Source organism: Bubalus bubalis, chromosome 4, assembly GCF_019923935.1.
Source record: "Bubalus bubalis isolate 160015118507 breed Murrah chromosome 4, NDDB_SH_1, whole genome shotgun sequence".
Taxonomy (NCBI): domain Eukaryota; kingdom Metazoa; phylum Chordata; class Mammalia; order Artiodactyla; family Bovidae; genus Bubalus; species Bubalus bubalis.
The window spans coordinates 96,904,684-96,929,035 of record NC_059160.1 but is presented as its reverse complement, the minus strand read 5'-3'; the positions used below and the strand labels follow the sequence as shown (position 1 = coordinate 96,929,035).

General features: G+C 37.7%; 1 protein-coding gene across 3 annotated transcripts in view; it reads left to right on the top strand.

The window, feature by feature from the left end:
* The window catches only part of MRPL42 (mitochondrial ribosomal protein L42), a 28,093-nt gene extending 4,076 nt beyond the window's left edge, over positions 1 to 24,017 (top strand). For 2 of the 3 annotated variants that reach the window (XM_006070223.3, XM_006070222.3), the window contains exons 4-7: positions 2,917 to 2,980; positions 4,505 to 4,589; positions 11,819 to 11,982; positions 23,844 to 24,017. In XM_006070223.3, the coding sequence (XP_006070285.1) occupies positions 2,917 to 2,980; positions 4,505 to 4,589; positions 11,819 to 11,982; positions 23,844 to 23,889 (359 nt within the window). In that variant the 3' untranslated portion in view covers positions 23,890 to 24,017. Of the gene's footprint in view, positions 1 to 2,916; positions 2,981 to 4,504; positions 4,590 to 11,818; positions 11,983 to 18,892; positions 18,915 to 23,843 lie in introns of those variants that run through there. The other variant, XM_044941827.1, reaches the window with a different exon arrangement.
* The last annotated feature ends 335 nt before the right edge of the window (positions 24,018 to 24,352 follow it).

The following is a 24,352-nucleotide window of genomic DNA, read 5'->3' as shown; positions in this document are numbered from 1 at the left end:
TATCATAATGCAATTAAACTGTGTGTGTGTATAAATATATACATAAAACAGGAAAAGCCTTTGAGATGTGGAGAACTGACTCTCATGGGAGATTCTTTTTGGCATATTGAGTTGCTTTGGATTGATTGACGTTAACTTTGCCATCAGTCCTAATTATGCCTTTAGAACTTCTGATACTTAACCATATCTATAATTTTTCTCTTGCTAAAATGTCAAATAAGTTTTTTTGAGTATTAATTATACAGAAATTAACATTTCAGAGGCAGTTTAGCAGTCTCTTCTTTTTTATTAAGCATGATAGGGGGCACAGTAATAAGCAGGATGTTCATTTAAGAATTTATTTAGACTCGTAGTTAAAATAGACAACTATGGAAACAATACCTGGAATAGAAGGTAGAATGTATGTGTTATGAGGGTACAAACAAATGTCTGTAAGTGCAGAGGAGAAATTTTGCAGTTTCTGTTGAACTGAAAGTCTTGTTGTCTTGAGTTTTCCCTCTTGCCTACCTAAAAATGGTAAATTCTCTCTGTCCTTCCTCTGCCACCCAACCCTCTTTTCTTTCAGCAAGCATGTAGATCACTTAGCTAGTTTGTATTCAGAGAATACAAATGACTTTTAATACTAATCCATACATAGTTAAGAAGATCCCCAACAGTGTCAAACAAGAAAATAAAATATGTATAAATGATTTTTATATTACCCTCTGATTTGTATTAATGAGTACACTTCTGTATTAGCACAAATAATGAAAATTAATAAATCTTTTGAAAGATGAGGTTATATTTCTAATTCTTCGTATTTTTGTTATCTTTACATCAATGGAATTGTGGGGTCAACATTTTGCTGAAGAATCTTGTGAGTTTTGTTAAGGTACTTTTTAATGTATTCGAGTAAGGATTTATATTTAGAACTCTTGCTGCTGCTGCTGCTGCTAAGTCACTTCAGTCATGTCCGACTCTGTGTGACCCCATAGACGGCAGCCCACCAGGCTTCCCTGTCCCTGGGATTCTCCAGGCAAGAGTACTGGAGTGGGTTGCCATTTCCTTCTCCAATGCATGAAAGTGAAAAGTGGAAGTGAAGTCGCTCAGTCGTGTCCAACTCTAGTGACCCCCTGGACTGCAGCCTACCAGGCTCCTCCGTCCATGGAATTTTCCAGGCGAGAGTACTGGAGTGGGGTGCCATTGCCACTCTTAAGTATATACAGTCCTTGGGGAAAGGAGAGGTATACAAAGATGGAAAATGCAACTTTGTTTAGACATCTCTGATACATGTAAATAACTGGTGCATTGAAAAAAAAGACCACAGAGATGGTATAGCAATGTTGTATGGAGCGTTGGTTGTGGAGTATGCAGAATAGACAGCTCTTCTGTGATGGGGGTTGTTGGGCAGGGAAAAGGGAAAAAGAATTTCATGGAAGAGTAGCATTTGACTTTTGAAAGATGAGTGGTATTTGAACCAAGTTGGGATGGCATTCCATACCGAGGAGCAAGAGACTAGTTGAGAGAAGTTGATCTCTACAGAAGATTTATTCAGAATTTTTTTTAACCATACTGAACTACATTTTTCCTTTATATTTAAAAGAATTATCATTACTCTGGATGTAGAGAAACCTTTTACAAACCGTTAAAAAAATATGGCTTTTGAATTTGCTGCTGCTGCAGCTAAGTCAGTTCAGTCGTGTCCAACTCTGTGCAACCCAATAGACGGCAGCCCGCCAGGCTCCCCCGTCCCTGGGATTCTCCAGGTAAGAACACTGGAGTGGGTTGCCATTTCCTTCTCCAATGCATGAAAGTGTAAAGTGAAAGTGAAGTCGCTCAGTCATGTCCAACTCTTAGCGACCCCATGGACTGTAGCCCACCAGGCTCCTCCATCCATGGGATTTTCCAGGCAAGAGGACTGGAGTGGGGTGCCATTGCCTTCTGTGTTTGAATTTGCAGGTATTCTTAAAAAAAGGAAATGTCAGCATTTTGATTAAGAAAAGTTGATTTTGAAGTTTATTTTGTATTTTGTCACTTAAACACTCCCCTTTTATGGACCGTGCACTCCAGTTGCACTGAAGTTTTTATTTATTTATTTGACTGTGCTCCGTGGCTTGAAGGATCTTAATTCCCTGACTAGGGATCAAACCCAGCCCCTGGCAGTGAATGCACCAAGTCCTAAACACTGGACCGCCAGGGAATTCCCAACACCAAAGTTTTATGTTCTTTCTTTCCTTTGATTGTTGGCACTTTTTATTACCTCTCTAAGGAACATTGTCGGAGAAGGCCAATGGCACCCCACTCCAGTCCTCTTGCCTGTAAAATCTCCATGGAAGGAGGAGCCTGGTGGGCTGCAGTCCATGGGGTCGCTAAGAGTTGGACGCGACTGAGCAACTTCACTTTCACTTTTCACTGTCATGCATTGGAGAAGGACATGACAACCCACTCCAGTGTTCTTGCCTGGAGAATCCCAGGGATGGGGGAGCCTGGTGGGCTGCCATCTATGGGGTCGCACAGAGTCAGACATGACTGAAGTGACATAGCAGCAGCAAGGAACGTTGTACTTATCCACTAATAACTCCAGTTTACTGCTTCATCCTTCAGAACACCCTAAAGATCATCTGCACTGGAAAAGTGTTCTTGAGCCCATACTCCTGTTTTGTGACTTGTTGGTGTGCCCCTTCTACTTCCAGTTCTTCTGTGCTAACAGGGCTTATCTTTGTATTGGAGTTGTTCGTTTACGTGTCCCTCTCTTGCCGGGTTTGAACCTTTTTTGAGGGCAGGATCTTAACTTGCTGAATCCTTAGCTCCAAGTACAGCCCTGCTTCGTAGTGAATATAGTGAATATTGGTTGAATGGGTAAAACTAACTTTACATTTGTGTGAGAACATATGCTCAAATGAACTAAATCCATTTTACTGTTTGGGGTTTTTGCAGACGGAGCCTTATATTGTGTTGGTCACAAATCTACGTATTCTTCTCTTCCAGATGACTATAATTGGTATGTATTGAAATCCAATTGGGAAAAAAAAAAATGAGTCTCTTAGCTCTATCTGAAATGATTGTTTTATTTCTTGTTTTGGTATTTCTGCTTTCTTTTCTGACTGTTCTTTCTTTAATTTTGTTTTTAAAAAATATTTCAGTGATCTTATTTACCCAGTGTCTGGACTTATAAATGTTTTAAATAAAAATCATTTATCATTGTGTTTCAGTGAATACTTCATTTGTTCTAAGACAGATGTGCTGATAGAAATGCTGTCTTTTCTTCCTGAAGCATTCTTTAGTTTTTTTGAAAAGTTAATTACTTTTATGATTTTCTCTTAGAGTTCTTATCCATTAGCTTAAACAATTATTTATCTTATGTTTTGTTGATGTTGAATAATCTTAAATTGTAAATATTTAATTTAACCACAAATTATTTGGTACTTATTCAGTTCTAGTCAGTATTCTAAGAGCTAGGAGTAGCATATGAATGGAATGTTATCCTTTATAGCAGAGTCCTATGTGCAGAAGCTACAACATTTTTTTTCCTTAAGTTACTTTTTTTAAAAAAATAATTTTATTATTTATTTTTGGCTATGCTGGGTCTTTGTTGATTTGCCTGGGCATTCTTTAGTTGCAGTGAGCAGGGGCTTCATTGCTGTGTGCCGGCTTCTCATCTTGGTGGCTTCTCTTGTGGAGCACGGGCTCTAGGCACGGGGGGCACAGTAGTTGGAGCTACGGGGCTCTAGAGCATGTGGGCTTCTGTAGTTGTGGCGCAGTGGGCTTAGTTGCTTCATGGTATCTGGGATCCTCCCGGACCAAGGATCAAACCCCCGTCACCTGCATTGGCAGGCAGATTTATTTTATCACTTAAGAAACCAGGAAAGCCCCACGAAGTTGTTTTATTGTGAATTTTAGTAAAAATATATTTTCTTATCTCTTGACACCAGTTTTAATTGTAAATTTAGTAAGTATTAGGATAGTGATGCAATAAGACTAGATAATAGGTGGCACTTTTTGAACCTGAAAAGATTGAATCTTACATGTTCTGCATTATGCCGAGGGCGCTTGGAGAAATGCTGATCTAGAAAAAGTGTTCAGCTACAGTCTTTATGATTGGAAATTCAGGTGATCCTTTACCTGGAAGATTATGTATTTTGCTGATCTTCAGCTTTACTAATTCAAGTAATCTTACAGCTTTTTGAAGGTAGCTTTTAGATAAGGAAAGGAAGTTCTATTAATAGTGATGAGTGAACATGAAGATCTCTTCCAAAGATTTGGAGAACAAACTAACAAAACAAGTAATTCAAAGGATAATAGATAAAATCATGGGTAATGGGGTTATTGTGGTAGTTAAATTGGCATATTTTGTGGGATGGTCTGAATTGTCTCCTGTGATACGGGTACCTCCTTTGCCAGTCCAGGGACACGGCGTTTATTCTTCAGGGATTGGTGATTAACAGATTTGAGCTCTAATACTCATTTTGCCTTGAATATAGTATAAATCTGTCTCTGAAACGTTCATTCTTCTTTTTTTTTTAAGCAAAGTAGAGCTTGCTCTGACATCTGATGCCAGGACAATAGTATGCTACCACCCTTCTGTGGACATTCCATATGAACACACAAAAGTATGTATAAGCAGATCTCTTATGATTTTTAATTTGCTGTTGAAAATACACTTCTTTACAGTGTCCAAAGAGAAGGGAATTGTTTGATTTTCTTTATTTGGTGTTGATCGTCTTTTGGCTTTTTTATTTTACTGTTTTGATTTTTCTCTTCCTCTTTCTCTAAAGATTTTTTTCAATACACAAAGTGAACTATTTAAACACAATTATGGCATCGATTTTCTTGCCTAAAATTTGGCAGATTACTGACTAGGGATCAAACACACTTAGTATAAATTTTAAAAACACAGTGCGCCATGCTACTGTATACTGCAGTCTAATAAATTATGAGAAGTTTGTATTTTAGAGTGCTGTTTCATAACTTTTATATTGTGTTGGTTCTGATCATCCTTTAATGTTTGGTGAATTTCTTCCTGTTTTTGGTTAATTTTGTCTAATGGGCCAACAAGGGCGTAATTTTAAGTGGCCTAGTTTAATTAATGTTTTCCATATTTCTTCAAAAGCGAAGCACTAGATAAAGGAGGCTTTGTTTTTACTTTAATACAATTTATTTAACTTGACCCAAGTCTTTATTTATTATTTTATGTATGAATTGCTTTCTCTTTTTTCTTTAAGCCTTCTTCTACTATATTTGGTAATGTTTGATTTGCTTTTTGAGGAAAAAATACTTAAGTAATTCATCACATGATGCATCTAGTGGTAGCTGTTTTTAAAAATCATCATTAAGTCTAGAGTACTGATTTGATAGAAAAAATTAATTTTAGTTTGCTATTTTGTATTCTCTCTTTAATTTTGTCATTTTGTCTGCCTACCTTCTATTCTAGCTAGATATCATAGGCAGTAATTTTGTACCTTTTCTGTTTCATTTCTTTGAACAGTTTTTAGAAAACAGGTGTAAGTCACTGGCTTTTGGCCTGTAACCTCTAGCTCGTACTGTACTGTGTCTTTTCCCATTTTTATTTTGTATTATTTTTCTGGTTATGTGCTTTATTCCTGTGTTAGCAGTTATACTAAAAAGCCCAAGATTGTGTGGTCTTTTCTCACTATCCAGGTTCTCATCTCCATATAGCTCTTCGCATCCCTGCATCTGACACTTTTCCTGTCCTTCCCAACTCTTAAAACATCTGCATTCTATTAAAACTTGCTATCTTTATAAAGTCTCTCAGAACCTTAACTACTAGAACATTGCTTTCGCCTTCTGACTCTTAAAAGAAACTTGGCTGTGCCCTGGCCCCATTGCTTCCTTAGCACTCTTAAGTAGTTATGCTTTCTCTCCTAAACCCTTTTACTACTGAGCCTAGAGATAGAACAGATGTCCCTGTGGCTCTTCACTGTCATATCCAGATCATCTTTCCTCCTCCCTAACGGTTTCTAGCTTGCTTTGTAGTTTGGATCATTAAATCATGCTGTCTCCTTAACTTTTTTTTTTTTGCTGTCATCCTGTAGTTCACTTTTCATCCTCCCTTCCCCATCCCTCCACTCTTCTTTGAAGATTTTAAATGTACTTTCATACTCAGCAACACTGTTTGTATCCTAATTCTTTGTTATTTCAGTGTCCGTGTAGATGATCGGTCTCCTACCCCAGCCTCTGACTTCTTGACCTTTTATCCCTATAGCAGCCCCCACTCCCATGGTTGTTCCTGCCACTGTGCTGTGCTTAGTTGCTCAGTGGTGTTCGATTCTTTGCGACCCCATGGACTGTAGCCTGCCAGGTCTTCTGTCCATAGGGATTCTTCAGGCAAGAATATTAGAGTGGGTTGGCCGTTCTCTTCTCCAAGGGGTCTTCCCAACCCAGGGATCAGACCCAGGTCTCCCGTATTACAGGTGGATTCTCTATCGTCTAAGCCTCCAGGGAAGCCCATGGTAGTTTTCTAGAGAGGTTTTAATCACAAATAATTCTTCCTCCCAATCTAGATGTTTAAGAATTCCATTAGTGTGCTACCAGCTCCTCCTAGTTTCCCAGCTCCAAGAATAATTTATTCCCTCATTAAGACCTCCATCGATTGATGGAACCATGTTTTTGCAGTCCTTTTCATATCTCATACATTCTCCTTACCTGGGATCGATTCCATGGTCGTCATCGTCGTCACTCCCTTGCATACATACCCGTCTCTGTTTCTTTTTTTGTTGCCCTTCCTTTGCTGTATCAGTTGTCTCCTTTCCGGTGTCCTCAGTATCCCTCTCTCTAGTCTAGGAGATCACTCCTGTGAGGTCACACATAATCCCTCTACACAGTGGATTCTCTGCTGTTCTTTAAGGTAGATACTTAGGAAGCTCCTGCCTCAGGGCCCATGTAGTTACTGCTTCCTCTGCCTTAATGCTGTAGTTTATTACCTCTCCTTGAGATCTTTCCTTATTTGTTACCTAGAGAGACCTTCCTTGGCCACTGCATTTAAAGTAGTACCCCTGCCCCTGGAGTCCCTGTTGTCCTTCTTTGCTTTGCTTTTCTCAATAGCATTTATCATTTCTGGCACAATGGATGTTTTCCTGCTATTCTCTGCGTCTCCCTTCATTAAAATGTAAGCTCCATGAGGACAGGGCCTTGTCTATTTTGTTGTATTTTTTGCCATATCATCAGCACCTGGAAAACCTTTGTACTTGGTTGGTGCACAATAAATATTTGTTGGTCAACTAAATAAATTGGGTCCTCTCCATGATTTTCTGTTTTAAAGCTAAGAGATACAAATTTGTAGAAGCTTGGAAATTTTTTGTTTCTCAAGTAATTACAGATTGGACTTTATTTACAATAGGAAACATTCTTGAAAATACATTGTTAAAATATGTTCTTTTTGAATCTAGATTTACAGATTTCACAAAGTATATAGCATTAAATAACTGTATTTAAACATGACTTATCATTTAGATTTGATTTTCTTTTCTCAAGGAAGTAGCTGCAACTCTGTTCTGTTCTGTGCTTAGTTGTGTCCAACTCTTTGTGACCCCAAGGACTAACTGTAGCCTGCTAGGCTCCTCTCTGTCCATGGGGATTCTCTAGGCAAGAATACTGAAGTGGGTTACCATGCCCTTTCTCCAGGGGCTCTTCCCAACCCAGGAATCAAATCGGGGTCTCCTGCATTGCAGGCGGATTCTTTACCATCTGAGCTACCAGGGAAGCCCAGCTGCAACTCTAGTGGACCCTTTAATTCTCTAGGCCCTAGAAAGCATATTGCATACAAAGATCTTGTTCATATGTAGAAATCCCTACTGACACTGACTTTAAGAAAATTAAAATGATTTATATGATTGGTTTTCTGGTAACTTGCATTTGCATCTAGATGTTGATTATATTCCAAATATCCAGGTAAAAAGATCCTTCTTTCTGTTTCGCCCAGGTATAAGTCTTATTAAAACTAAAAATGTTTTTCTAGAATTTATGATTTCTAGTTTAGGAAAATAAAGATTTTAAACCAGGGACAAAAAAATAATGATTTGGAAAAATAAAGTAAAAATGTAAGTATTAGGCAATTCTTTTTAGTGGTTGATTTAGTGGAAAATTTTAAAAGTCAAATTTTAAAAATTCTTAAGAAAAACAAGGAAAATTCAAGATGACAGTTCTAAATGTTTTTTTAAAGGTGACATACAGTTTTAGTTTTTCCTTTTTACTGAAATATTCATGTACCCTTTCTTTGAAATTTGATCAGGGAGATCAAGTGCAACCTAAAAGTCAGTTCTAAGTCTGTAGAGGCTTTTGGTTTAGACTTCGAGGAAGCCATTAATTCTAATGTCTTTTTTCTGTGTGCCTGGGAAAGAAAATGTTTTTAATTATACAAAGCAGAAAGAATTTGTGATATATTAGAATTGAGCCTGTTTGGGAATAGGAAGAGAGACAATGAACATTTATTAACTTGAAAATAGCGGATAATATTTAAAACATTTGATCTTTAGTAACAAGTATAGTAACCTAAGGGGCTTCTCAGATGGCTCAGTGGTAAAGAATCCACCTGCTAAGCAGGAGACTCAGCTTTATCCCTAGGTTGGGAAGATCTCTCTGAAGAAGGAAATGGTAATTCATTCCAGTATTGCCTGGGGAGTTCTATGACTGAGGAGCCTGGCAGGCTACAGTCCGTGGGGTCACAACAAGTCAGGAATGACTAGCGACTAAAAACAATAACACAATAACCTAAAGGAGAGAAAACTGTAGGCTCTAATCTAGTGTTTGCTGGTATCCTTCAGAGTCTGATAGTAACTTGCAAAGACATATATTAATATTTCACTCTATATGTAAGAGATGACCTTATAAAATTACTTTAAATGTTTAAGGGACACCTCTTTAAAAAAAAAAAATTAATAATTTTTTCCTGTTTGAGGCCTTAAAAGAAACATTAGTAGCTTGTTCAGTCACTCAGTCGTGTCTGACTCTTTGCAACCCCGTGAACTGCAGCATGCCAGGCTTCCTTCCCTGTCCTTCACTATCTCCTGGGGTTTGCTTAGTTTCATGTCCATTGAGTCAGTAATGCTGTCTAACCATCTCATCCTCTGCCGCTCCCTTCTCCTTTTGCCTTCAATCTTTCCCAGCATAAGGGTCTTTTCCAGTGAGTCAGTTCTTCGAGTCAGGTGGCCAAAGTATTGGAGCTTCAGCTTCAGCATCAGTCCTTCCGATGAATATTCAGGGTTGATTTCCTTTAGGATTGATTGGTTTGATTTCCTTGCAGTCCAAGGGACTCTCAGGAGTCTTCTCTAGCACCACAGTTTGAAAGCATCAATTCTTCGGCTCATAGACTTCTCTATGGTCCCAACTCTCACATCAAACCTATATTAAGTAGGTAATTACTCCTCAGATTTTACAGAAAGGAAATTAAGAGCTTAAATAACTTTTCCAAGGTCACAGAGTTAGTAGTTATTGACCAAAGCCCAAATTCTTAACCTCTTCATTACACTTTCTCCTTATTCCCTCCCACACTAAGGAAGTGGTTCCTTATTTCTACTTATGTCAAATTGTTGTACTTAGTGCTCAGTGGTTAAGTGATGTCTGACGGTTTGCAACCCCATGAACTATGGATTGCCATGCTCCTCTGTCCGTGGGATTTCCCAGGCAGGAATACTGGAGTGGGTTGTCATTTCCTTCTCCAGAGGATTTTCTTGACCCAGGGATCGAACCGGCATCTCCCGCATTTTAGACAGATCCTTTACCACTGAACCACGAAAATTGAAACTCTGAAAACTTTTTATAATCTTAATTTTTCAGGGTCCCTTTTTTAAGATTACCTGTTTATTGTGTTTTTACCTACTTTGCTTTACTTGTAATGTTTTTTATTCCTTGTAGAACTCATTCTGCATTCTATGACAAGGCTCTAACTTGGCTCCTGTTTTATGTTTCACTGATGTCTTTGTTACTTTGCATTTCTGTAGTAGTCAGTTGTGCCACCATCATGTACTTACAGATTGCCTTTTAAAATGGCTTTATTTTTTCATGTGCATAAGCTAAATAAATATGAATATATGCTCTAACATTTAATACAGTGGTAGAATGTAGTAGTTGTCATTAATAGTGTATGAATGTAAGAAGACGTCTGTGTTTGAATTGTTTCATTTGTAAATTCAAGGTTTCATTGTGTTGTAATACATATATAAGGTGTTTGTAAAGCTTATATATGTTTTCAGTTCATTCTCTTAGTCGTGTCTGACTCTTTGTGACCCCATGGACCGCAGCACACCAGGCTTCCTTGTCCATCACCAACTCCTGAGCTTGCTCAAACTCATGTCCATCGAGTCAGTGATGCCATCCAACCATCTCATCCTCTGTCATCCCCTTCTCCTCCTGCCTTCAATCTTTCCCAATATCAGGGTCTTTTCAAATGAGTCAGTTCTTCGCATCAGGTGGCCAAAATATTGGAGTTTCAGCTTCAGCATCAGTCCTTCCAGTGAATATTCAGCACTGATCTCCTTTAGGATGGATTGGTTAGATCTCCTTGCAGTCCAAGGGACTCTAAGGAGTCTTTTCCAACACCACAGTTCAAAAGCATCAATTCTTCGGTGCTCGGCTTTCTTTATAGTCCAACTCTCACATCCGTACATGACTGCTGGAAAAACCATAGCTTTGACTAGATGGACCTTTGTCAGCGAAGTAATGTCTCTGCTTTTCAGTATACTGTCTACGTTGGTCATGGCTTTTCTTCCAAGGAGCAAGCGTCTTTTATATATGTTATATATTAATATATATACGTCTTATATATGATATATATGTAACGTACATATATGTTATTTTATATATGTTATATTTTTTATAAAACTAATATAATGTTACAATCTTGTGTTACATGTCATATCTCTTAATATTTACAATATAGGTAAGCTGACTTTCCAAGGCACTGATTTTTAAGAGCTTTAGTCAGCCACTGTTGCTGATGGGCGTATGCTACCTTACTAGTGTTGGGGAGAAATGAGATATTTTTTTTTTAGTAATTGATGTCTTTGGGGAAAGAAACTACTCAAATTATCATAAAGCATCATTTAATTCCAGTGCAGTCACCTAAAATGAAAATACTGAAAAATTTTCCTTTTGGATATAAAAATGTCATTTTCAAATAAAGGTTTTTCGTTGTATCTCACTTTAATGTTAGAGACGGTAGACAATGTAATTTTTTTTGGATATAAAAATGTCATTTTCAAATAAAGGTTTTTCATTGTATCTCACTTTAATGTTAGAGACTGTAGACACTGTAATTTTTTTTTTGTTTTGCATGAGCCATGTAATATGTGGGATCTCAGCTCCCTGACCAGGGATCAAACTCGAGCCCCTTGCAGTGGAAGCATCGAATTTTAACCACTGGACCATCAGGGAAGTCCTGAGACTGTAAACTTCTAAGTTAAAAAGTAAAATGGGTACAATTTATAGTTTTGAGAAATAGAGAGTAAAGTCATAAGTACTTTATTATTGGGGGAAGATAAATTTAAATAATAACTTTATTATTGGAAAGGAAACCCAGAACTTGATATGAGAAGAAAAATATTTCTGGGGACTTCCCTGAAGGTCCAGTGATAAGGGCTTTGTACTTCCACTGCAGAGGGCACAGCTTCAATCCCTAGTTGGAGAACTAAGATCCCACATGCCATGACTGGTGCAGCCAAAAATAAATTCTGATACGCTAACTGACAGTGCAACGCAGTGAAACCGTTCTGGTTACTTACCTACCCACCTTGAGATACTGTGGTGGTGATTATTTTACCGTCAACTCAATCAGATGCTGGCTAACATTCCTACACGTTGGTGTTCACTGCTGTTTACTTTGTAGCCTATCCCTCTGCCAGATCCAGTGCATAACAATGAAGAAACACATGAAATAGTACTGAAAACCAGATTAGAAGAAAAAAGTGAACACTTAGAGCAAGGACCCATGATAGAACAACTCAGCAAAATGTTCTTTACTACCAAGCACCGTTGGTATCCTCGTGGACAGTAAGTGTTTTCTTTTCTTCTTCATCTCTCACTGAACACTAAAGAAATAACACAGCTTTGTTTCTGTTAACAGCCTTCTGAGGTTGTACTTTGCCTGAAGGAGTTTTTTAACACCCAGTATGTTCACCTACTGAACTGTGCTTTTAAATCTACATAAAGTGTAGCTAAAATGAAAGTATACTTCTTTTCTTCCTTTATTTTAGTGGGAGGGTTTAATCAAAGCTTTCAGGGAATCTTGCAGTGGTTCTTAAAATTTTTTCTATTTTGTGATATAGTCATTTAAAGTATTGTTTTTATTCATTGTCCTTAGAATATTTCTAACTAGATATCTGTGCAAAGTTTTAAATTCATTATAACAAAGCACAGCTCTTCTTTTCCACTTAAAAAAAGCCTCTCTCTCCCTTAATAATCTTTCTGTAATAAAATGATATTTGTGCATCAGTTTCCAAGGAAAAAAAAATCCATGATTTTTTTTTTGCCACTGTAGTGTCTATTTTAAGTTAAAACAATATTTGTTTTTAATTTGTTGAAGTATAATTGGCCTACAATGTTATATTAGTTTGAGGTGTACCTCAAACTAGTGATTCAGTATTTTTATAGGTTTTACCCCATTTAAAATTAATACAAAATAATGGGTATATTTTCCTGTGCTGTGCAATATATCCATGTTGCTTGTTTATTTTATACATAGTAATTTGTGTTTCTTAATCTCACACTCCTACCTTGCATCTCTCCCTTCTCCCCACTGGTTACCACTAGTTTGTTCTCTGAGTCGGTTTCTGTTTTGTTACATATGTGTGCATGCTGAGTCACTTCAGTCGTGACCAACTCTTTGCAACCCCATGGACTGTAGCCCGCCAGGCTCCTGTGTCCTCCAGGGGATTCTCCAGGCAAGAATACTGGCGTGGGTTGCCATGCCCTCCTCCAGGGAATCTTCCTGACCCAGGGATCAAACCTGCATCTCTTAGGTCTCCTGCATTGGCAGCCTGATTCTTTACCACTAGTACCACCTGGGAAGCCCGTTTTGTTATATACATTTGTTTTATTTTTTAGATTCCACATATAGGTGATAACATAGAGTATTTGTCTTTCTCTGTCTGACATATATTAACTAAACCTAATACTGGAAATTTCCTGGTTGTCCAGTGGTTAGGACTCTGTGCTTTCACTGCCGAGGACATGCATTCAATCCCTGATTGGGAACTGAGATCCCACAAGCTGCTGTGTGTAGCAAATAAATATATTACATCTTCTTTATCCATTTATCTCTTGGCTACCATGCTGCTGCTAAGTCGCTTCAGTCGTGTCTGACTCAGTGCGACCCCATAGATGGCAGCCCACCAGGCTTCCCCGTCCCTGGGATTCTCCAGGCAAGAACACTGGAGTGGGTCGCCATTTCCTTCTCCAATGCATGAAAGTGAAAAGTGAAAGTGAAGTCGCTCAGTCGTGTCCGACTTTAGCGACCCCATGGACTGCAGCCTTCCAGGCTCCTCCATCCATGGGATTTTCCAGGCAAGAGTACTGGAGTGGGGTGCCATTGCCTTCTCTGCTTGGCTACCATAGCGTCTTTCAATTCCTTCACCTATTTTACGTACCCTTCCTTGATTTTTCTTTCTTACTCAGTACCGACTTAGTTTATACATGCAGTCTGTTTTTCCCTCTTCGTAAATTATAGGAAAACAGGTTAGCAAGCCATTTATATAGCCCCATATCTCAGTCACTGCTGTATTCTAAGATTTCTTTCTATGATTCATACCATTGCTCATGTTTATCATTTATTTCTTTCCCATCATCGAGATATTTTAGTTCAAGCCCCATCTTAAAATTTTTTTTATAATGGCTTTCAGTACTTGTTTCCTGTATGTTTCATATTGCTGCAGTTTTCTTGTGATCTTTTGTTCATAACCAAATTGCTGAAGTTATAAAAGCTCTGTGTTGGTTTGTAATTTGAAGAGGAAAGACCGAAGGCAAGAAGACCATTAGGGAGTCTTAAAACCAAATGTGTAATCTTCAGACTTTTCTGTCTAGTACCCCACCTATGTTTGATCTTATTACTGCTAATTAGCTTTGACTGCTAATTAATTTAATCTCCTGGTATGTCTTCTCCCTTCAGGATTACTAGGCATTTTCAGTTCTAAGCAGACTTTAATTAGATGCAGTTGATTATCCCAATATCTCTTCTAATAAAGAGTTCAACAGAAAAACTCCAGATGCTAGCTTATGTGTACAAAGAAAAGTTTTACTAGTAGGCATTGCCATTGTGATGCATCATCTTTCACAATTTTAATGTGTGATTACTGATACTTAACAAATACTTATTTGGTATATATATATATAGATAGTTTGGTTTAATGGGAGCCATTTTCAAGTGTTGGTTTCTAGATGTTAGAGAACATTTCTTAACTATCAGATGGGATATACAAGGGTATTTTACTAAATATTCCACAGTTTTAAAGTTATAATAGTTAAAAGAAAGGGACCCATTATGAGTTTACTACTTGGGGCTATATAACATCTTTTTAAATAAGTTATTGAAAGGTATAAAATACTTGTTTTTAAAGTATTTTAAAACAATTCAGAAGCATTTAAAGTATAAAATAAAAATCTTCTTTATACCTACAAATGCTGTATTCCCCGTAGATGAACACTGTTAAACTCTCCCTATATGAATAACCTGATCTCATATTATACTCAGTTCTGTGCTTTTTGAACTCCAATGAAGTAGAACCTTTTCTGAGAGTATAACTGTGTTAAAGAGGCTAGACTGACTTAAATCATCTTATCTCTGCTACTTACTAGCTAGTTATTCAATCTTGTTATCTATTGAAGAAAGTAGAAATAATAATGCTTAATTTGCTTGGTGGTTTTGAGATAAAATATAATCAAACACCTAGCATACAGTATATGTACAGTGGTAGTGATAATGATAATTAATATTATCTCATTATCTCCCACTCACAGTTTTTCTCTTACTCTTTTTGAAGCATCTTTCTTTTTTTTGACTATGCCATGCAGCTTGTAGGATCTCAGTTCCCTAACCAAGGACTGAACCCAGGCCAGGGCAGTGAAAGCACCAAATCTGACGACTAGGCCCCCAGAGAGCTCCCTGAAGCATCTTTTCTTAAATAGGCTCTTTTGAGGTGTAGTTTGCATACTTCAAGTTTACCAGTTTTAAGTTTACAACTTCGTGATTTTTGACAAATGTTTTAGGTGAAATATTCACTAGTTCAAGTGTGTAAATGTATACATTGTAACAAATGTATACTGCTAGTGGTAAAGAGCCCACCTGCTTGTAGGAGATGTTGAGACAAGAGTTGGGTTTCTGGGTGGGGAAGATCCCCTGGAGAAGTGAATGGCAATCCACTCCAATATTCTTGCCTGGAGAATCCCCTGGACAGAGCAGCCTGATGGGCTACAATCCACAGGGTTGTAAAGGGTCACATAGGGTCAACTTACAACAATCAAGATGACGCTGATCAGACCACCAGTGACCAATTTCAAGACAACTGTCAGAGCTGACTGTACTGTTTTCTGCATGAAGCCCCCTCCCTCTGTCTATAAAAGCCCTTGCCCACCAACTGTCAGTTGGGAGAGTCAGCCTTTGAACAGACAGCAGTACCTACTCACCCTGGGAGCCAGTCTCCAAAATAAAGCAAACTTTCCTTTCCACCAGCCTTGCCTACTTACCAGCTTTTGAGACGCAAGTAGCTGAACACCCACTTTGGATAACAGTTATACAGCTGTCTTGTGTAGTTATTACATGCTGTACATGCTGAGTATAATATTTAGCATATCATTATTGTTATTCTATTGTTATTCTGACAACTGTTGTTATTTAGTCTTGTTGGACTGTTTTCCTTTGTTTCTACTTTTTCTCACTTCTCTGATTAAACTTATTCATTGGCTAATGTTTTCCGCAGACAAAAAGCAAGCTGAGGATATGTGGGGAGGGTGGTCAAGGGCCTTAAGGTCCTGCTTTGTTTGCTAATACTACCACGATCATAATATAGACTGCTTTCATAACTCCAGGAAGTTCTCCTATGCTTTTTTGCATTCTGATCCCTCCCTATAATCCTCACCCTTGGCAATTACTTGTCTGCTTTTTATTACTTTCTAGCATTTCACACAAATGGGATTATACAGTACATAACCTTTCGTGTCTGACTTATTTCACTAAGTACAGTGCTTTTGAGATTCATCCATATTGTTGTATATACCAATAGTTTGTCCTTTTTTATTTCTGTATAATATTTCCTTGTATGGATAGACCACAGTTTATCTGTTAACCAGTTGGACATTTTGGTTTCTTTCCAGTATTTTGGCCGTTTTATTTTTTTAATTAATTTGGGCTGTGCTGGGTCTTCAACACTGCCCAGGCTTTTCTCTAGTTGTGGCAAGTGGAGGTGACTCTTGTTGGGGTGCACAGGCTTCTCATTGCGTTAGTTTCTCTTGTTGCCGAGCACGGGCTCTAGAGCCTGCGAACTTCAGTGGTTGTGGCACAGGGGCTCAGCAGTTGCAGCTCCTGGACTCCAGAGCACAGGCTCAGCATTGTGAGCATGGGCTTAGTTGTTCCGTGGTGTATGGGATCTTCCTGGATCAGAGATCAAACCTGTGGCCCCTGCATTAGCAGGAGGATTCTTATCCACTGCATCACGAGGGAAGTCCTATTTAAGTTTTAAAAATTTTTATTGGAGTATAGTTGACTTACAGTGTGTTTCAGGTGTACAGCAGAGTGAATTAGTGTGTGTGTGTAAGTGTATCTCCATTCTTTTTCAGGTTCTTTTCCTGTACAGGTTATTACAGAATATTGAGTAGAGTTTCCTGTGCTCTATAGTAGGTCCTTGTTAATTATCTATTTTATATATAGTAGTGTGTATGTGTTAATCTCAGTCTTCTAATTTATCATTTCCCTCTACCTTTCTCCTTTGGTAACCCTAAGTTTGATCTCAGGATCTGTGAGTCTGTTTGTTTTGTAAATTAATTCATTTGTATCATTTTGTTGTTGTTGTTGTTGGATTCCACATGTAAGTGACCCCATATGATACTTATCTTTCTTTGTCTGACTTACTTCACTTAGCATGGTAATCTCTTGGTCCATTCATGTTGCTGCAAATGACATTATTTCCTTCTTTTTTATTGCTGAGTAAAATCTCATTGTATTATATATATGTACTGCATCTTGTTTATCTGTTCCTCTGTTGATGGACATTTAGGTTCCTTCTGTGTCTTGGCTATTATATTTATGCTGCAGTGAACACTGGGGTGCATGCATCTTTTTGAATTACGGTTTTCCCTGAATATATACTCAGGAGTAGGATTGCTGGATCATATGGTAGTTTTGTTCTTAGTTCTTAAAGGAACATTCATACTGTTCTCCATAATGGTCGTACCAGTTTACCTTCCCACCAACAGTATAGGCAAGTTTCCTTTTCTTCATACCCTCTCCAGCATTTATTGTTTGCAGACTTTTTAGTAATGGCCATTCTGACTGGGGTGACATAATGCCTCATTGTAGTTTTTTGTTTGTTTTTAATTAATTTATTTTTTAATATTTTGACTACACTGGGTCTTTGTTGTGGCATGTGGGCTTTTTGTTGTGGTTTGAAGGCTTTCTTTTGCTGAACTGCGTAGGCTTCTCTTATTGTGGAGCATAGGCTTAGTTGCTCCTCTCCCTGACCAGGGATCAGACCCGTGTCCCTTGTATTCGAAGGTGGATTCTTAGCCACTGGACCATTGGGTAAGTCCCCCTTATAGTTTTGATTTGCATTTCTCTAATAATTAGTAGTGTTGAGCATCTTTTCATGTGCTTTTTGGCCATCTGTCTGTCTTTGGAGAAATGTCTGTTTAGATCTTCTGCTCCCCCTTTTTTTTCTTCTTTTTTTGGCTGCACCATGAGGCATGCCAGGTCTTAGTTCCCCAACCAGGAATGAAACCTTGTCTCTTGTATTGGGAGCATGGAGTTTTAACACAATGGACCACCAGAGAAGTCCCTGCCCATTTACTGATTGGGTTGTTTATTCTTTTGATATTGAGCAGCATGAACTGTCTGTATATTTTGGAGATGAATCCTTTGTTAGTTGCATTGCTTGCAAATATTTTCTCCCATTCTCTGGGTTGTTCATTCATTTTGTTTATAGTTCTATTTGCTGTGCAAAATTTTCTATAAAGTTTGAAGGTTTTTTTTTGTTTGTTCGTTTATGCCAAGTTGCAGCATATAACCCTGATCAGGGATTGAACTGGTGAATCAGAAGCATGAACTTAACCACTGGACCACCACAGAAGTCCCCAAAAGTGGGGTTTTAAAATGAAATATAGTTGTCTTTTGTTTTTTTATCCAGTCTCACTTCTGAGTTTGGTATCAAGCCATCTTAAGTGCTTTTTCTTTTGATTTTCAGTACTTGCACTCTTCTTCTGCCATTTGCCCTTAGCCTACTTTTTTCATGAAATTTGATTATAGTCACTTCGAATAGCTACCACCTCTAAATTATTTTAACTGTAATTTATTAGATACTCATTAACATTATATTTGTGGGTAATTTTTTTGGTTTCATCTTTTGCTGTCATTCTGTCTTCATCAGGAATGCAACTTCTGTTTTGTAGTTTCCTGGAAGACCTCTAAATACAGTATCTTTAATATGATGTCTTTATACTAAGTCAGTGTCTGATGGGATATTATCTTACCTAATTATCCTTCCAGTTTCTTTAAGGTGTTGTTTTTCTTTGAAGCTGTACTTTATGGTAGTCTTTGAGTTGGTGCATTGGTAAATTTCCCAACTGGTAAAATCACCAATCCATTGGTGATTCTTGGAAGTTTTATTTTCAGAGTTGAGCTGTTAAGTCATGAGGATTTGTTTAATTTCCATTTTATCTAGGTAGGTCACCTGTGCATTAAGATGTTCTTTATTATCAGATTCTGAATCAAGGTCAGCAAAGGCTTTATGATCCCAGGGTGTTGCCTACCTCATTCAATCCTGAACTGCTGCTGCTGCTAAGTCATGTCAGTCGTGTCCGACTCTGTGCGACCCCATAGATGGCAGCCCACCAGGCTCCCCCGTCCCTGGGATTCTCCGGGCAAGAACACTGGAGTGAGTTGCCATTTCCTTCTCCAATGCATGAAAGTGAAAAGTGAAAGTGAAGTTGCTCAGTCGTGTCCGACTTTAGCGACCCCATGGACTGCAGCCTTCCAGGCTCCTCCATCCATGGGATTTTCCAGGCAAGAGTACTGGAGTGGGGTGCCATTGCCTTCTCCAAATCCTGAACCTACCTGCATTTAATTATTGACCTCACCCACAGTGGGGTGGACCAGAAGCATAGGTAGTATGACTGTACAGAATTGATGCTGAAATAGTCCAGTAGATAATAAACACTGGGGGTTAGGTTATCTCACATATGGAGATCCACTGTTAGAATTGTTACCACTAAATTTATGAACTGGATATTACTGTTTCCTAATCCCAATGATCTTACTTACTTTAGGATGGCAATTCAAAGAGTCCTCTTAGATTTGGGCTTTATATGAGACTGGGTATAGAACTGTTTGAATTTTCAGGGTGAGAATGAGTGATGAGGAAATTTGGGCCGAGGGTTTGGGATTAAATTGAAGTTTTGGTTCCCTCCCCTCTGCCTTTTGCCTATTTTTATATGCAGTTGTGCAAAGATTGATTTTTAAAAAATACAGCATATGTAACCATGAGGCTCCTGCTGCTTCCTATTTGATGATATTATAGGTGATGAAAACAAATTACCCTAGCTAAATCACTACGTTATAATTTACCTGATGTAGTGGGACTTTGAATATATTCTGTGAAAGGTACTCCTTCTACAAATCAATTTCTTTGTACTCCCTATAGTTTGCATTAAATAGCTCCTCTGTATACAGGTGTTGAGGACCTGATTGTGAGTCATTTTGCTCTTCTCTACAGCCCCTGAGGTGTCTCTTCTTGACCTTTAATGTCGCCAGTACTCAAGAAGCAGGACATATCAGTGTCCTAAGTTGCCAGCATCTGTGTCCAAGCTCTTCTTCCTGTCTTTAGTCTTCCTCAGTTGCCGTGAAAAAAAATAAAGTCAGTGGAGCATTCCTTTCATTATGGTTCTTTGCAGAACACATCATTTTAGCAATATTGCAGAGTTCCTAGTGCTTCTGTTTGAGTTTTCTGTTATTTTTCTCATTAATTCAACCTTAATAAGTTTGCTGAAACTCTTTTTTACATTTTTTACATATCCAGAGTTCATATACTATTAATATCTTGGTTTCTCTTGCTGATTCCTTTTCATTTCCCTTATGTCTAAATTTTGGAGTTCCCCAAGGATTAGTCCTTGGTTCTCTCATCTTTTCTGTCCATTCCCTAAGACAGTGATCTCATCCAGTCTTATGGGTTTAAATACCATTTACACTGGCTCCCAAATCTATCTCTTCCTGTCCCTTGACCTGTATTTCCAGGGGCCTACTTGACTTGTCTAATGGATATCCTTAACTTAATGTGTCTCTAACTGAGCTTCTCATGGTCCCTCACAAACCAGCTTCTCCTGCAGGTTTCCCTGTCTCAGTTAATGCCAGTTCCATTCTTCTAGCTGCTTGGGCCAGAAATCTTGTTGCCATTCTTAACTTTTCTATTTGTCTCACCCTCAACATCTAGTCTATCAGCAGATCCTGTTGCCTCTATCTCCAAAATTATCAATTTGACCGTTTATCACCATTCCCTGTCATCATCCCTTCTGTGCCACCATCTTTTGCCTGATGAAGAAGCTTTCTAACTGGTCTCCCTCCTTCAGCCTTGGCTTTCCTGCAGTCTGTTCTGAGCACACAGCCAGAATTCTGTTAGTTATTATAAATTTTCTGTTGAAAAACCTCCAGCACCTTTCCATTTCAGAGAAAACAATAGGCCTTACCTATCATCTACAAGAATTTACGTGATCTGATCCTCTGTTACCTTTCTACTCTCATTTCCAATTTTTCTCTTCCATCTTCAGGCTGTTGCAACCTCATGACCTCTTTGCTATTCCTTCAACATGCCCTTCCTTCCACCTCAGACCCATTATTTTTGTTGTTGTTCAGTCTCTCAGTTGTGTCTGACTCTTTGCAACCCCGTGGACTGCAGCACGTCAGGCTTCCCTGTCCTTCACCATCTCTTGGAGCTTGCTCAAACTCATGTCCATTGAGCTGGTGATGCCGTCCAACCATCTCATTCTCTGTCGTCCCCTTCTCCTCCTGCCCTCAATCTTTCCCAGCATCAGGGTCTTTTCCAGTGAGTCAGCTCTTTGCATCAGGTGGCCAAAGTATTGGAGTTTCAGCTTCAACAGCAGTCCTGCCAATGAACACCCAGGACTGATCTCCTTTAGGATGGATTGGTTGGATCTCCTGGCAGTCCAAGGGACTCTCAAGAGTCTTCTCCAACACTACAGTTCAAAAGCATCAATTCTTCGGCGCTCAGCCTTCTTTATAGTCCAACTCTCACATCCATACGTGACTACTGGAAAAACCATAGCCTTGACTAGATGTACCTTTGTTGGCAAAGTAATGTCTCTGCTTTTTAATATGCTATCTAGATTGGTCATAACTTTCCTTCCAAGGAGTAAGCGTCTTTTAATATCATGGCTGCAATCACCATCTTCAGTGATCTTGGAGCCCAGAAAAATAAAGTCAGCCACTGTTTCCACTGTTTCCCCATCTATTTCCCATGAAGTGATGGGACCAGATGCCATGATCTTAGTTTTCTGAATGTTGAGCTTTAAGCCAACTTTTTCACTCTCCTCTTTCACTTTCATCAAGAGGCTCTTTAGTTCTTCACTTTCTGCCATAAGGGTTATGTCATCTGCATATCTAAAGTTATTGATATTTCTCCCAGCAATCTTGATTCCAGCTTGTGCTTTCTCCAGCCCAGCGTTTCTCATGATGTACTCTGCATAGAAGTTAAATAAGCAGGGTGACAATATACAACCTTGATGTACTCCTTTTCCTGTTTGGAACCAGTCTGTTGTTCCATGTCCAGTTCTGTAAGGGCACCTTAAAATTCAGGTGTTTGCTTCTGAGTGTTGACATTCATGCTTGATAAAAAATCTGTAAATGCTATTTGACATTTATTGAGCATATTTTAGAATTTGACTTTGTTAGATTCAGGGCTATCAAGATCTCAAAGTGTTTTTGGGTCTTAAGCATCTTGAGTAGTGAAAATGTTTGAGCATTGTAAGCTGAATCACACTCGTGTAGGACAGTGCTTAGATTTTTAGAACCACAAACTTCATTGAGAATCCAATGAAACCTATTAATCCACTTCCCAGGAAAATAAATACATGTTCAAAATTTTAATAAATAATTTCAGGAAGTTGTAACTTCCCAAACCCCTATTCTGTGGCTCACAACTTTTACAGAACATCTTTCAGGAATACAGTTGTGCTAGTAAAACCTTGATTATATGGCACATAGCTGGAGCCCTTAAGAAAACCATAATCTTCTCAATGCCAATATAAGTATATGTAGACATGTTTAGGTAGTGATAATATGTTATATGTGTTATCCTACAACTTAGTATTCCGTGTTAGTATATATAGATGAACTTCATTTATTTAACTTAATTTCTATATTTTGCAGTTTATCAAAAGCAGTGTATGGGAAAGTTGCCTGTATGAAACCTTTAAGATAAGCAAAAAATACTTGCGATCATCTTAATCACAACAACTGAAGGGCATAAGATACATGCCTTGTCACTCATTGGTATAGATATCTTTACATTGAACTTCCACACTACAAAAAAGTTAAAAATTAGCTCAGATCAATTTGCCACAGTCTCACCTTAAGGGAATTTTTGAAGAGAACTCATCACTGAAAGCACATGTACTCTGTGCAGAAATTTTCTTGACTCAATAAAGAAAGAGTTCTTTATTGAAAAAAGAATTGAAAAGAGCAGTTGAAAAAAGAAAAAAGAATTCTGCATGGTGAAAACACTTCAGTCACTGGTAACACTGCATTTTATTTCTCTCTTTCTTTCTATACATAAGTTTTAATAGTTTGCCTATTTTTACATGGTTTTAATCATACTGTGTATATAAATTTGAATCTTGTATCATCCATCCCTTCCCCCTTTAATATTTAAAATTATATATTTAATATTTTCAAATTAAGATAGTTAATATTTTAGCTACTTACTTATTGCTTTAGGATAGATTTCCAGAGAGGAATTATTAGATCAAAAGTATGATTAATAAAAAAATTTTTTGATAGTGCCACACTGGTTTTCAAATGTTATACTGATGCATACTTTAAGCAGTTCGGTCTGATATTGCTTAGTTCACCATACCTATACTTGGATTGTGCATTATAATTTAAGAATTATTTGTGATTGGAAAAACAAGGGAAAAGATTTCTCACTGTTTTAATTTGTAATTCTTCCATTTTTTGTGATACTGCACATTTTCCATATACATACTACTAATTATATTGTTTATTAAAACATGATTTTGCAGCTCAAGAGGCTTCCATTTAGAACTGATCATCCCTTTTTAAATAAAACTTCAGTAGCGTGTATCCTTCATATTCATAGTGTGGTGTTTGTTTACTTCAAAGACAATCATTACATTTACGTTAAGGAACAGTCATCTAGGTTACCACATTGAAACTACCTCAAGATGTGAAAAAAGACTTTCCAAATGCTTAATTAAAAGAAAACAATTTTCACAGCAGGGAAATGTGGCTTATTATTAAGAACTATCTACTTGAGGTATGTCTTGTGTATGTATTATGTTTCATTGATTTTTTTTTTTTTGAGTGCCAATAAACACCAAGCTAATAGAAATTTAATATTTCCATCAGGAACAGTTAACTTTTATTAAAATAATCTTATTTTAAATGTTTTCTTCTTTTCAAGGTATCATAGACGTCGTAGGAAACTGAATCCTCCAAAAGACAGATGATATTGATGTTTTCAGGAATCAAAGAGGAATGTTATCCTGGATCTCATTTGCCTTTTGAGAAGATACAATTGGGTGTATTCACTAATACATTATATAGTAAAATAATAATAAAACATATTTTCATATTAGAATGTGTATTTCTTTATATATAGTAAGTAATTCTGAATTTGACAATTCAAATTTTAAAGAGCCTATATTATAGTATTTTCCTGTTGAGTTATTTAAGTCTAGTATTTATTTTTATGTGCCTAGTATGATTAAGTACTTTTATCAACCAAATACTGTTAGTAGTATAAATATGATTAATAAAAATGTGCATGGTTCTTCTGAAGATTTTTAAATTGCTTTTGCAAAGAAACTCATGCTGTTCACACAGAAAAAGATGTTATAATGTTTCCTTTCTTGTGGCTCTAAGGAATAATTAGTTACATTTTAATCAGTTTCTACTATCTGCTAGGTCCTT